The 12,199-nt window shown below is 33.8% G+C and overlaps 1 protein-coding gene across 1 annotated transcript in view; it reads left to right on the forward strand.

Annotated features, from left to right (window-relative positions):
* The window catches only part of C5 (complement component 5), a 28,004-nt gene extending 18,436 nt beyond the window's left edge, over positions 1-9,568 (forward strand). Inside the window, exons 27-41 of the mRNA XM_010571091.1 lie at positions 423-518; positions 814-985; positions 1,862-2,067; positions 2,850-3,002; positions 3,368-3,430; positions 4,258-4,339; positions 4,990-5,041; positions 5,750-5,852; positions 6,578-6,652; positions 6,749-6,854; positions 7,055-7,141; positions 7,490-7,579; positions 8,127-8,210; positions 9,025-9,163; positions 9,439-9,568. Coding sequence (XP_010569393.1) covers positions 423-518; positions 814-985; positions 1,862-2,067; positions 2,850-3,002; positions 3,368-3,430; positions 4,258-4,339; positions 4,990-5,041; positions 5,750-5,852; positions 6,578-6,652; positions 6,749-6,854; positions 7,055-7,141; positions 7,490-7,579; positions 8,127-8,210; positions 9,025-9,163; positions 9,439-9,568 — 1,638 coding nt within the window. The remainder of the gene's footprint in view (positions 1-422; positions 519-813; positions 986-1,861; positions 2,068-2,849; positions 3,003-3,367; positions 3,431-4,257; positions 4,340-4,989; positions 5,042-5,749; positions 5,853-6,577; positions 6,653-6,748; positions 6,855-7,054; positions 7,142-7,489; positions 7,580-8,126; positions 8,211-9,024; positions 9,164-9,438) is intronic.
* Positions 9,569-12,199: the final 2,631 nt, after the last annotated feature.

The following is a 12,199-nucleotide window of genomic DNA, read 5'->3' on the forward strand; positions in this document are numbered from 1 at the left end:
GAGGTAATGTGTTCTAGGAATGCAAGATATTTTGGGCTGCATTTCACCAGAATACCTATTCAAGAGAGTTTTACTACATTTGCCTTTTTCTAAATTCATTTAAAGAAGAGCACTATCTTGCAAACCTTTCTGTTTTCCCGCTAAAAGTAGCTGCTTGCCACTTCTTAATATTTAGAAAAAAATTATGTAAGTTGATTTTACAATATAATAGTCCTGGCTTGCCAGTAACTTCATATATTTTGGTCTCTTTTTTACAAATAAGCTATTACCTTCAAAAGAGTCAACATATTTTTCCAGTTAAACCAAACTGATATTTCATACAGGAATTTCTATTTGTTTTCTCACCTAAACTGTAGAAAGTTCTATTTATTCAAATTACCTGTTGCTTCTATTTAATTATATTTACATATTTGATTTTGTAGGGTACATTACCTAGAGAAGGTAAAGAAAAATCTTTGTATCTCACAGCATTTTCTGTTATTGGAATTGAGAAGTCAATTAAAATGTGTCCTACTCAGGTAAATAATATTTTTAGTTCTGCCAGCGGTCATGTTCTAATTTCTAATTTCTTCCATTTTCTTTAACATTTGTTCAAAGAAATCAAGAGGCTTTTTTCAATTTCAAAGATTAAGATTTATTTGCTTTGTTAGTCTTTGTTTTCAAAATCAGTAAAAAAACAATAATGAAATTCTGGATCACTTTATTGTAAGATATGTTGTAGAAGAAATTATATATACTTATATTGTCTTGATAGATGTGTTTCTTTAAAAATAAGTCTAATAGATGTAAGCTGTAGCCTGTTCATCTTTTCAGAAAATCCATGATGCTAAAAATAAAGCAGGAGATTATTTGATGAAAAATGTGTTGTCTGCTCAGAGCCCCTTTACTATGGCAATAACTGCGTATGCTTTAGCTCTTGTGGATTTGAACCATCAATCTGCACGATCAGCATTCTCTGCACTGAAGAAGGAAGCATCTGTCATAGGTATTGTTAAATTCTCTCAGAGTCTGTACTGTAGTCGGCTCTCAGGTAGGCTGTTCTTTTAGTATTTTTAAATTCTCTAATGTGATGACACTACTTGAAGAGTGAATTTCAGTGATGTTTGCTTTGGCGTAAGTGAATTTTTAGTCTTGTGTGGCCTACTGTTTCTGCTAGGATGAACGCTGCTTTCAGCTTTTCAACAGTGCAATTTCATTAGCAGTATGCAAGTCAGCTAGGCATCTGTCATTCCCCATTGTATCCCATTTGTTCTGTCTATAGGCTTTCCTTTTATGTAGGTGTCCATAGTAGATTACTTTTGTTTGCCTTCTCATACTTATGACATGTCCACACTCTTCCTTGGCTCAAGAATGGAACTTTTCATAATATCTGCCGCTGCCCTGACTTTTGTTGTGTTTGGTTTCCTTCTTAATTTCTCACTGGTTGATGAGGGACTTTGTAGTCTCTTGTGAATGCTGTTTCTTTTTAGTCTGTTTTGTCACAGGCAAGGGACTTGGTCTGTTCTCTGCTGAGTAGTGATTTCTACTGGAGTAGAAAAGCTTTGTTCTGCCTAGTGAAAGTGGCTTTAAAGCAAAATAAGTTTAAAATCTGCATTTTACTTGTTTGGCCACTCTGTCACTGTTCAGGACCAGCAATATTCAGATATCTATCAGATGCTTTGGATCAGGTCTGTTTATCATCAGTTTCTAGTATAAATGTCAGACTTACTAGTGTAAGAGAAGTATATCTTCATCTCCTGTTAAATGCAGAGTGAGTTCCTCCTTTTCTTCTTGACCTGAGTAGGAAATACTTCACCTTGTGTAGTCTGGAGAGAGCTGTTGCTATGTTTCAGTCTGAAATCTTCCCTTTATACTTTTGTAGGTGACCCTCCTATTTATCGTTTTTGGAAAGATACTTTCAAAACACTAGACCAACACACTCCCAACTCTGTTACTGCACAAATGGTTGAAACCACAGCATATGCCTTGCTTACTACTTTGCTAAGAGGGGAGAAAGACTATGCTAATCCAATCATCAAATGGTTGTCTGAAGAACAAAGATATGGTGGAGGATTTTATTCAACTCAGGTGAGCTTTTAAATATTTAATTCTCATTCCTCAAGTACCAAAATCTGAGATGTCTTAAGAGAGTAATATCATTAGATGACCACATTGACAACTTCAGTGTCCTATGTATGGGATTAGTATCAAATGACTTTTGTCATGATATTCTTTGTCTCTGGGAGATACTTCTTTTCATGAAGTTTATTATAAATAGCAATTTGCAAGCTGATTCCACTGACTTCAGATCTGCTGAAGGAAAAGAATCATAGGAGGAAAACTGTTTTCCCAAGTTTTTTATAAACCAGAATATTTCATTTCATGACATGATGTTTGTTCTTGTTTTCCACAAAATTGGAACACCGTGTAAGAAGGTATGCGTTTTTTCATTGTAAAAACTATGTTAGTGTGCATGAATAGACTAAAAGTCAAGTGAAAGTTGCCAGATTTCTAATACACTACAAATAGTCATATATCTAGAATATTCCAATTCATGCAACCTCCCTTTTCTAAAATTATTAAAAAATCGATGAAGAAGCTGATGTGTGCTGTGTTTGTTTATTGCTGTTTGCTTGCTTCTTTTTTAGAAATTGCATGCATTTCTTTAAAATGCACAAATACGTCTATAGTGTTAAATATGTTACCACCATGTTAAGTGTACTTGCTGAGACACTGCTAAGCTATTTAGCTAGTAATGGTTACCATTATTTGTAATTATGTTTTAAGTGGCAGAAAATAAATGGCTTTGTAATACATTTTCACTTCTTTTTAATTTCTGGAATTATTTCTTTATAATTGATTTTTGGCAGGACACAATTAATGCCCTTGAGGCCTTGACTGAATATTCCCTTCTTGTCAAACGGCTTTATTTGGACATGAATGTTAAGGTAGCATACAAAAACTATGGAGACCTTCATGTATTTAAACTGACAGAAGATAATTTCGTGGGAAGAACTGTGACAGTGAGTGAATAGTATCACCTTTGAAAAGTGAAAGCAGTATTCTTAGCAACTTGTTAAATAATTATTTGAACTTTGAAATTGCTACTAAAGTAGCTTTTTCTCTTAATAAACTGGTAGTAATTTGGTATAGCAAATGTGTAAGGACTTTGCTTATCTGCTAAATTTCATGCATTTGAATATTCATTTAAATTTAATATCTCTGCTTGTTCCTATGAAGGTTTTTTTGTTGTTGAATTTTGTAGCATTGGGCCTTAATAGGTATTTAAAATGTAGAAAAGACAAGCAGGTTTTCTGACCTTAATTGTTGTTAATAGCACTATCTTTATTATTAACTTACAACTTTTTGTTTGACATCAATCCTTTAGGTACCTTTGAATGATGACATATATGTAAGCACTGGAAGCAGCACTGGCATAGCTACAGTAAATGTAAGCCTGCAACCAATTTTTTAAAATGGAATCTCTGGTTTGTTAATATCAACACTGAAAAAGAAACTGAAATTTCTCATAAACTGTTCCATTTGTTGCTCTTACCTTTACACTAAAGTGATGGATGTCATTATGGCTATATTTTAGATGAAGTATAAGCCATTATATGACTCTATGGCTAATGAGAGAGAAGTTGAGAAGTTTCTTCCTTTTCATCAGAGGTTTTCTGTTCCATAAATCTAAATAGATGATCAGCTTAGTTTTAATGCTCATCAATTGTTACTGTCTCTTTGGCTTAGACAGCCAAATGGGGAAGATCCAAATTAGTGATCAATTTTGAGAAATTGCTCAGTTCTCTGTTATTCTGGTGTTTACTCTTAGTTTGTTTAGCAATGTCATTGAAAAACTGTTTTCTTGCAATATTTAAAGGAATACATTTTGTGTGCCTAAATATTAAGCTATTGCCATGATACATTTTCTTCTAATCTTTCGTAGCCTCTTCTAGCATCAAACTTAGTAACATCTGAAATGTACATATTCTTGTGTAGTAATATTTATATTCATAAAATATCAGAAGTTGTTTGGATAATATTTTTAGTCTTGTAAATATAACCAGCAAGAGCGGTGTGGTTTTGCTCAAGAATTCCCCATTTCTTTGTGCTGATCATTTATTTACTCTGCTTTGCATCCATCAAAACTAATCATGCTGTACAGAATTGTTTTTACTGGTAGTATATTCTTCATATTATGAGTTTTCACAGTTTTATGCCAGTTGTGAGGATTGGTTACTGCTTCTGTTTTGTCTTAATTTATTTGTACGTGTGTAGGTGAGGACAGTATATAATGCAATCGGTACTTCTGAAGAGTCGTGTAACTTTGAATTGAAGATTGTTCCAAAGAGAGATGATGGTAAAGGGTTAATATGGTTTTAAATTTTACTACTTAGGTCAGTGCAAGGGAGGGAGGAAAAAAAACTTAATTTGTTTAACGAAGTGTTTCTTATTAAGAAAGAAACTGTAATAAATTCTGCCACCTTCTAGATGCAAATCCGGAAAAGAAATTGCTAGGAGCCTTTTTAGCCCTTCTTGAAACTATCACCTTTTTGTGAACAGAATTAATTTTTAATATATTTCTGGTAGGTGCACTTTTACTCATTTATGGAAGAGGTTTTGCAGTTGGGGGAGTGAGGAACACAAAATTCCAGCAGAAGAAAGAAATATGATGGGGGATGAGGGGGTTTACAGTGAGTTCTACAAGGTACTGAGAGTTCTAGTCCAGTTACAACAGGGTTTATAACCACATTCTGAGCTTTTGTCATGAAGTAGTTGTAATTCGTAAGTACACAATAAACTACATTAAGCATTAAAGCTGTCATTTTACCTGAATTATAAAAGTATAATGCTACTTGTTTGTGGCTAGACAATGAGTTCCTATAAAAATAGCCACCAAAACAATTTAAAGAATTATATTTCAATTATGAAAATGCTTTATGAGAATTTTGGATTGCTGCTTCTGAAGAGTTATAAAATGACTTATTTGACTCTACTTGATGTGAAAAGGTTACAGAAAAGAAGAGGGTGAGCCACTTGGGCGCTTAGAGGCATGTGCAAAGTAAGTACAGCTGATGGGGTTTTTGTTTGGTTAGTTGCCTTTTTTTTTTTTTTTCCCCGGTGATTGAGCCAGTGTTCTGCATTTAAAGGTTTCATTTAACTAAATGCTGGTTCTAAATGTCCTGGATTTCCTAACATTCAACACTCCTCCTTGCAAAGGTGGAATCCCAGCTGACACATTAAGGAATTGGAGCAGTGCCAAGCAAATGCACTGTGGGTCTGCATATGCATTACAAAATTAATCTAAGAATGTTACAAAGGCTTTCTGGTCTTTTGGTTTTTCTCAGTTTTTGTTTTAATATTACATTAACTGACATTTCTATTTATTTTCTTGTATTTTTTAAGAGATTAAAATGTTTTTGTTTGTTAATAATTGCATCTGGTCTTCTGATCTTCTTTTCTGCGTGTTTCTTCACTTTTATGTATGTGTATAAACAGAATTAGAGCCAAAGGTCATGATCTCTTTGGGAGGGAGTTTTTCTTTAGTTTATATATGGCTTCTCCTGGAACATAAGTATTAAGAAAAGCTTCTTTATGCATGAGATTGGCATAATTATGAAATTATTCATCTGGACTATTTTGCTTCATTATAGGTTTACTGTGGACTAAATGTTGATATAATTTTCCTTAGGTTTTTCTGGGATCCCATTGGATAATTTCTTTTTAATTTCAGTGGTGTTTAACTAATGTTATTTTTAATCTATTCTAGGTACAGGCCTGGCGTGAGAGAGCCACGGTCAGGGTCTGCTCATGCTGTGATGGACATAGGTTTGGTTAGTGGATTGGAAGCAAATAGAGAAGACTTATCTACTGTAAGTATTAGAGAATTTTTTTCTTTAACTGAAGTTTTTTTGACAGAACTATAATATTTACTGGTTTTCATCTTTTTCTGTTAGAGTAGTTGTGCAGATTTATATAATTATATCCTCATTACTTTTAAACACTTCTATTACTAATGAGAATAATCTACTTAAGTCTGTGTTATGGATTTTTGATAGGGTCAGAAGCTAGACGTCTAGTTAAAGTTTGACATCTAGGCTCCCTCTTGTTAGTGGAGAGACAAGATCGGATAGAGAGTGGTCGTCATCTGTGTTAGCGTAGTGTGGATCAACCTCTGGAGATGCTGTATGTGCTAACTGTAAAGGGAACACTGTTAGTATGCACACCTAGCTAAGTTGGCTAAGTTTGTGAACTGAATCTTAGCTGTAGTGCTTGTGTTCAGCTCTTATTGACAAGCATACCAGTTTTAGTTAAAGGCAATTAGAGTTACACTTACAGGATACTCTACATGGACTCGAGTATTCTTTTAGTTATAATTAGCTCTTTAATTCTTTATTATCTTCATATGATGAGTAAAAGGATAAATTCCTTAAAACAAAAAAAACAAGTAAGAGTATGAGCACTATAAAGAGGTCCTAAAATAAGGGGTTTTTTACATCTCAGAATTATGTTAAAGCTACTGATTACAAAACCTTCAAGATCACCCAAAAATGTTTAATTTGTATAGAAGATTTTTCTCTGTTTTCTTCCCCTACAGCTTGCAAGTGGAGTTGATCAGCTTATAGCAGATTATGAGATAAAAGATGGGCATGTTATTCTGCAAATAGACTCTGTATGTTACCTTTTTCATAACTGTAAGCACTACTTTAACTCTTTGGAATAATCTTGTTTCCTTTAGAGCTCCTTAATTCATACGTCTTTCAAATAGGTGCCAGCTAATAATTTTCTCTGTGTTGAGTTCCGAATAAGTGAGCTTTTCCGGGTTGGAATGCTAAATCCTGCCACATTCACTGTATATGAATATCATGCACCAGGTATGTGTTCCATGTCTTCAAATTCATGGCTGTCTCTTAACTCTTTATTCCTCCTTAAAGACTACACTTTTTCTTCTTCGACAGCTTTTTAATCCTTGTTATTTTAAGCTCAGGTAACTGTTGTCTCACAGAGTTTCAGTGCTGACTTCTTGGACTTTGATTTTCTATATGTATTCATTATTTCTTTTTGGATCTTCTAGATAAAAGGTGCACTATATTTTATAACCCCTACGGAAATGAAAAACTTGTGAGATTGTGTGAAGGAGATGAATGCAAATGCATGGAAGGTAAACTTTTTTTAAGATGTTTTCCCATTTCACTTGGTGGGAAAATGCAGTGTAGTGCTTTGGACAAACCCTCACTAAACACAAGGGAAAAAATCCTCATGAGAACACAGCTGTTGTCCTCTCCAAATTTTACATTAAAAAAAAATAAATTTAAAAAATGTGTGCAGTATGATCATGGATGAGGGTGTTATTTTGTATTTTAAATATTCATTGTTCCAGCATGCAATCCCATAATTACGGTGTTTCTCAGTTACAGTAGATTATCCCAAACAGGTAGAGGTTCGTGATGTTTTATTTGAGGACATGTGACGACATTCTTAACACTGGCATTTTTCTTTCTCAATGTAGCTGAGTGTAGTAAAGTACAGGAGAGGCTAGATTGGTCAATAACTGCCGACACCAGGAGAGAAGCTGCATGCCAGAATGATATTGCATATGGTAATATTTGAATTATCATTACCTATTTCACAAGCTCTGACTGAAATGTTTACTTGTTTACTACTGCTGCAAAACATTTTGTTCCAATTAGATCTTTAGTGATTAAATTCAGTAGGCTTGATAGTGGCATACAGTATATGAAGGTGACATATTGGAGCAGAGAAGACTAACTGCTGCCCATACCCTCTGCTGGAATAAAAGTCACGTAACCAGAGTTAGTGCACCAGTGAGCCTGATCTGATGAATTCTGCTAATAAGCACGGTGTTTCTCTTGCTTGGTACTGATCTAACATGATCATATGACCTTGGGGTCAGAGGAAGTTGTGGGGCATCAGATGAGAGCATGGGTAGAGCTTTCATCAGATTAGAGCATGGGTAGAACTTTTTTATGTTTCTTAGCCCTACAGTGTATAGCTATAGCCATCATTTTCCCAGAAATTAGTATTGTAAAGGGACATTATATTCTTCATATGAGCATCTGTAAGACATTTAGTATGTATTGCAGGAACAAAGAATAACAAAAAGTTTGGTTTGTGTTGTTCTGCAGTTTATAAAGTGAACATTTTATCTCGCAGTGAAGAAGGTTATTTTGTAAAGTATTCTGCAACTCTTCTGGACCTCTATAAAAGAGGTGAGTGTCCTGTTCTTAATCCATTTAGTGATTTATTTAGAGTAAAAGCTGTCTGATTGAGACCACTGAAGCAGCTGGCAAAAATCAGCAGTCAAACCTAGTCATTTCATGAGAGTAGAAAACCATAGTCTCAAATACAGCCTTTGAGAATGCTTTTGTGCCCTGAGAAGGGCAGTCTTTGTTTGATGTTTTTAAACAGCTTTTCTGTATTATAGCTGTTGTTAACCTAAACTGTAATCAGTTAAATGTCTTTTATGTGACAAAACAAGGTGAACATATTCCATAATCAATTAATAGAGTTGTGAGCTGTTGTTTAAATGTCTCATTCATTCCATGCCCTCCCTTACTGTATATACAACGATTGAAGTGGGGTAGTATGCAAGGATAGGCTGTGCCTTAACTTTTCTCAGATTCTGCAGGTTGGGCATGTTTCCACTTGTGGGAGAAAGGACTTTAGAATGTTCATGGACACTCACTGTCTTACCTTCGGGAGAGGCAGCTGCTCATAGGTCCTGCAGAACTGAAGCTGATAATCACTCATTTTTCCTGAGTTTAAGCACCCAATATGCCCTTATAATTACTATAATAGAAAATTATTTAATGTTCATGAAGCTTATTTACCATTCAGATTTAATTTAAAAAAATCTTTTACAAGAAATATGTTTTATATCATCAAATTTTCCTGTTATAACTAGTGGCAAATAGATCCCTTGGCTGTGTTGTTCTGTAGAACATTTTGGTATTTTCTGTCTAATATATGAATTACTGGAAATTCTCTTTGTGAAATTTTCCAATTCTTGACATTCTACTTCAGGGCAGGCTTTTGCTCAAAAAAATAATGAAATAACCTTTGTTAAAAAGAAGACCTGTACAGATGTTGAACTGAGCCCAGGAGAGCAGTATTTGATCATGGGAAAAGAAGCCTTAAAGATAAACATTGGTTACCATTTCAGGTAAGTAATTTACCATCAGAATATGCAGAGATTTAATCTTGTGTGCTGTGAAGTGGCAAGTGTTTGTATGTAATAATTCTTACGTAATACATAATTGATTTAATTTTTTAAGTATTAGTTCAACCAGTAGTTACACAATTTGTTTTCAGATGCGTACATTTAAAACAGGATTATGAACACAAAGCAAGCAATTTCATACTGTAATTTTTTTTTCTGTTTGACATTTTCCTCCCCAGATCTTAGCAGCAAATGATCGTTTTCTGTTGTCTTCTTAGATTCCAGTACCCTTTGGACTCCAGCACTTGGATTGAGTGGTGGCCTTCAAATGCAGCATGTACATTTTGTCAGGAGTTTTTAAATATAATGGAAGACTTTGCTGAAGATCTCATCATCAGTGGCTGTTGATTTACTTGGAGAATTTTTAAATTAAAAATATAGATCAAATCTCATATAAAAAAAAAAATCCTCACCTGTTAGTAATTCTTTCCTGAACTTAACATTCATTAATAGTTCATCTTGAAAAATGGTGTTTGCTTGTATGTCATAGCCACGTTCTTGTAACACAGTCATGTTGAAAGTATGATTTTTAAGTTTGGAGGGGAGAATAACGCAGAATACTGCAAAGACATTTGAAGTAAGATGAAATGGATCAACTGTAAAAACAAACATGGAAAGTACTGTCTTGTGCCAGAATAACACTTAGAAGCATTAAAATCTGATGTCTTATTAAAATATAACCCTTCCTTCATTTAAAAAAAAAAAAGGAAAAATAAAATTGTTTATCAAATCATTTTGTTACAACTTTAATTTCCAAGCAAATTAAAAAAAAAAAAAAAAAATCTATCTAACCTAGCACAATAGCATCCAAGTATTTAGGACAAAAACCTTACTGCAGTCCCAGTTCCTTTATAGTGACTATTTTAAATGTTCAGTTTCCAACTTCATTAAAGTACTGTAGTGTAAGAATGATGGAAGACAACTCCTAAAGTTATTTTAGGTTATGTCAAGAGCCATACTGAAGCCAGGTACTCCTGACCCTATTGTGCTGCTTTAGTTCCCTTAGACCTGCAGATGACGAAATCTTGCGCTTTTTACCCAAGCTAGTATCCAGGCATTTATTTTAACATGTTGAGTGGAATTTTTCATTCAACACGTGGTTGGAGTAATAGATTTTTAAATTAAACAGTCCTGAAGATTTACTAAGTTTTAATAAATTAGTTTCTACCAGTCCCTGTCTGAAATGCAAAAATTTACTTTAACACTGTACTGAAACACTGCAATGTGTCTCAAACAAACAATACCCAGCCTCTGCAATGGAAATGAAACATACTGGAAACTTCCAGTTCATATTCTATAGGTTGAAACTGTTACAGGCAACTTAACTCTTTACTTTTTATAAATAAATAAACTGAAATTATGATGTTAAAAAACAGTCAGGAAGACCGTAACTGTACCTGGTGACATTTCAGTTATGAAGTGATGCTTGTATGTGTTGAAGAGACTCTCATTTGCAAAGCATTTTAGCATGGAAAGTTCTCCAGCTAAATAAAACATTCAATAAGAAGCTTTTAAAAATCTTATTTGTGTATGAAAGAGAGAATTTTCATTACAAGTTTGTTGAACCTGCACAGGCAGTTATTATTTGTGAAGTGGCAGTAGTATATTCAGAAGATTAATAGTGTTTTCTAAGGATTTTTTTTGAGAAGAGCCAACAAAATGATTTGAACATGCCATGACAGTTTGAGACAGAAAGCATTTTTCTGAAGTGCTGCATAGGTATGCTCCAAAAGCAAAGCTATTTTTCATAAAAACCTTGCTATTTTACAAATAATGAAGTCACACAATAACTTTCCACTCATCTCAAACTTGGGAAGATCTTAAGGGGTGTGTTAGTTTACTTAAGAATTTTTTTGCAAAGTCTGTTATGTATGTTAAAACGAGTTGGGCAGTCTGCTACCTTGTCTTCCTGCTTATGTTAGATAAAAGAGTGCTAATTGTTTTGCTTATATGTCATCTTCAAATCAGGCCTGTTATGATGAAAAAATTAATGTGCTCCTGCTTTATAAGAGGTATTTTTTAATTAATACCAATATTCAGAATATAATAACTATTTTGTAATTTGCATGTTCACAAAGGTGGAACTGCCTGTGATTTATTTCTCTGCAAAACCATTATCAAGAAAATGTCATCTTTTCTTGATTTTTAGATATCAACAGTAGAAATTATACCCTCTTGCAGCTGATTCAGTCTCTTAATAATGTGAGAAAAATCCCCTTACACTAATGTAAATGTTGTTAGTCTAAGGTTAAAAGAAGGCACTGTTAAACCAAGTATTAAAATGAAAATAGTCATGCTACTACAATGAAAAAACAAGCATGTGATACAGGGGAATCCCACTTTGAGAGAGATTAAACCTAGTGTTTCCCCTTGCTGATGATGTGCTAAGAATTTCAATCGTTAACCAGTTTGGTAAGTCCTCTTTCCAGACATTGTTAATTATTATTTGTTATATGAGATAGTTCAGCCAATTTTAAATACTTTTGATGTTCTTGCATTTGGTGTTTCTTCTGATAGATACTGTTGGTATGTCATCCACCCGTGTAGAGAAAATAGACTGTTTTAAAACTAGTAGTATGTTTCTCACCGCTTGTATTTTAGAAGGACCATGTTTTGGATATTAACCCTGCAGTCTTGGTAAAAAATGTTTGAACAATCGTGATAGTAAATAACAATAGCATAACTTAAATTATAATAATATTCAGAACTCATGTGGAATTATATTTTGTTAGTGTTCTTAATGGAACAGACTTTATTGTTAAAGAAAGCTTAGCTATGTCCGTGGCATCGTATCATGCATAAAAGCTTGCTTTCCAGATAGATAATGCTTTTTACCCTTAATTTTTATAATGTGCTGCTTTATTTTTGAAAATTCTTTTGCCAGGAGAAATTACTCCCCTTTTTATTTAGGCATGAGTGTTTATTTCTGTATATGAAGGACTATACACAACTCTTGAAACACTCCCAGTTTTCCATTGT

The sequence above is a fragment of the Haliaeetus leucocephalus genome, unplaced genomic scaffold, assembly GCF_000737465.1.
Source record: "Haliaeetus leucocephalus isolate CR32 unplaced genomic scaffold, Haliaeetus_leucocephalus-4.0 Scaffold306, whole genome shotgun sequence".
Classification (NCBI taxonomy): Eukaryota; Metazoa; Chordata; class Aves; order Accipitriformes; family Accipitridae; genus Haliaeetus; species Haliaeetus leucocephalus.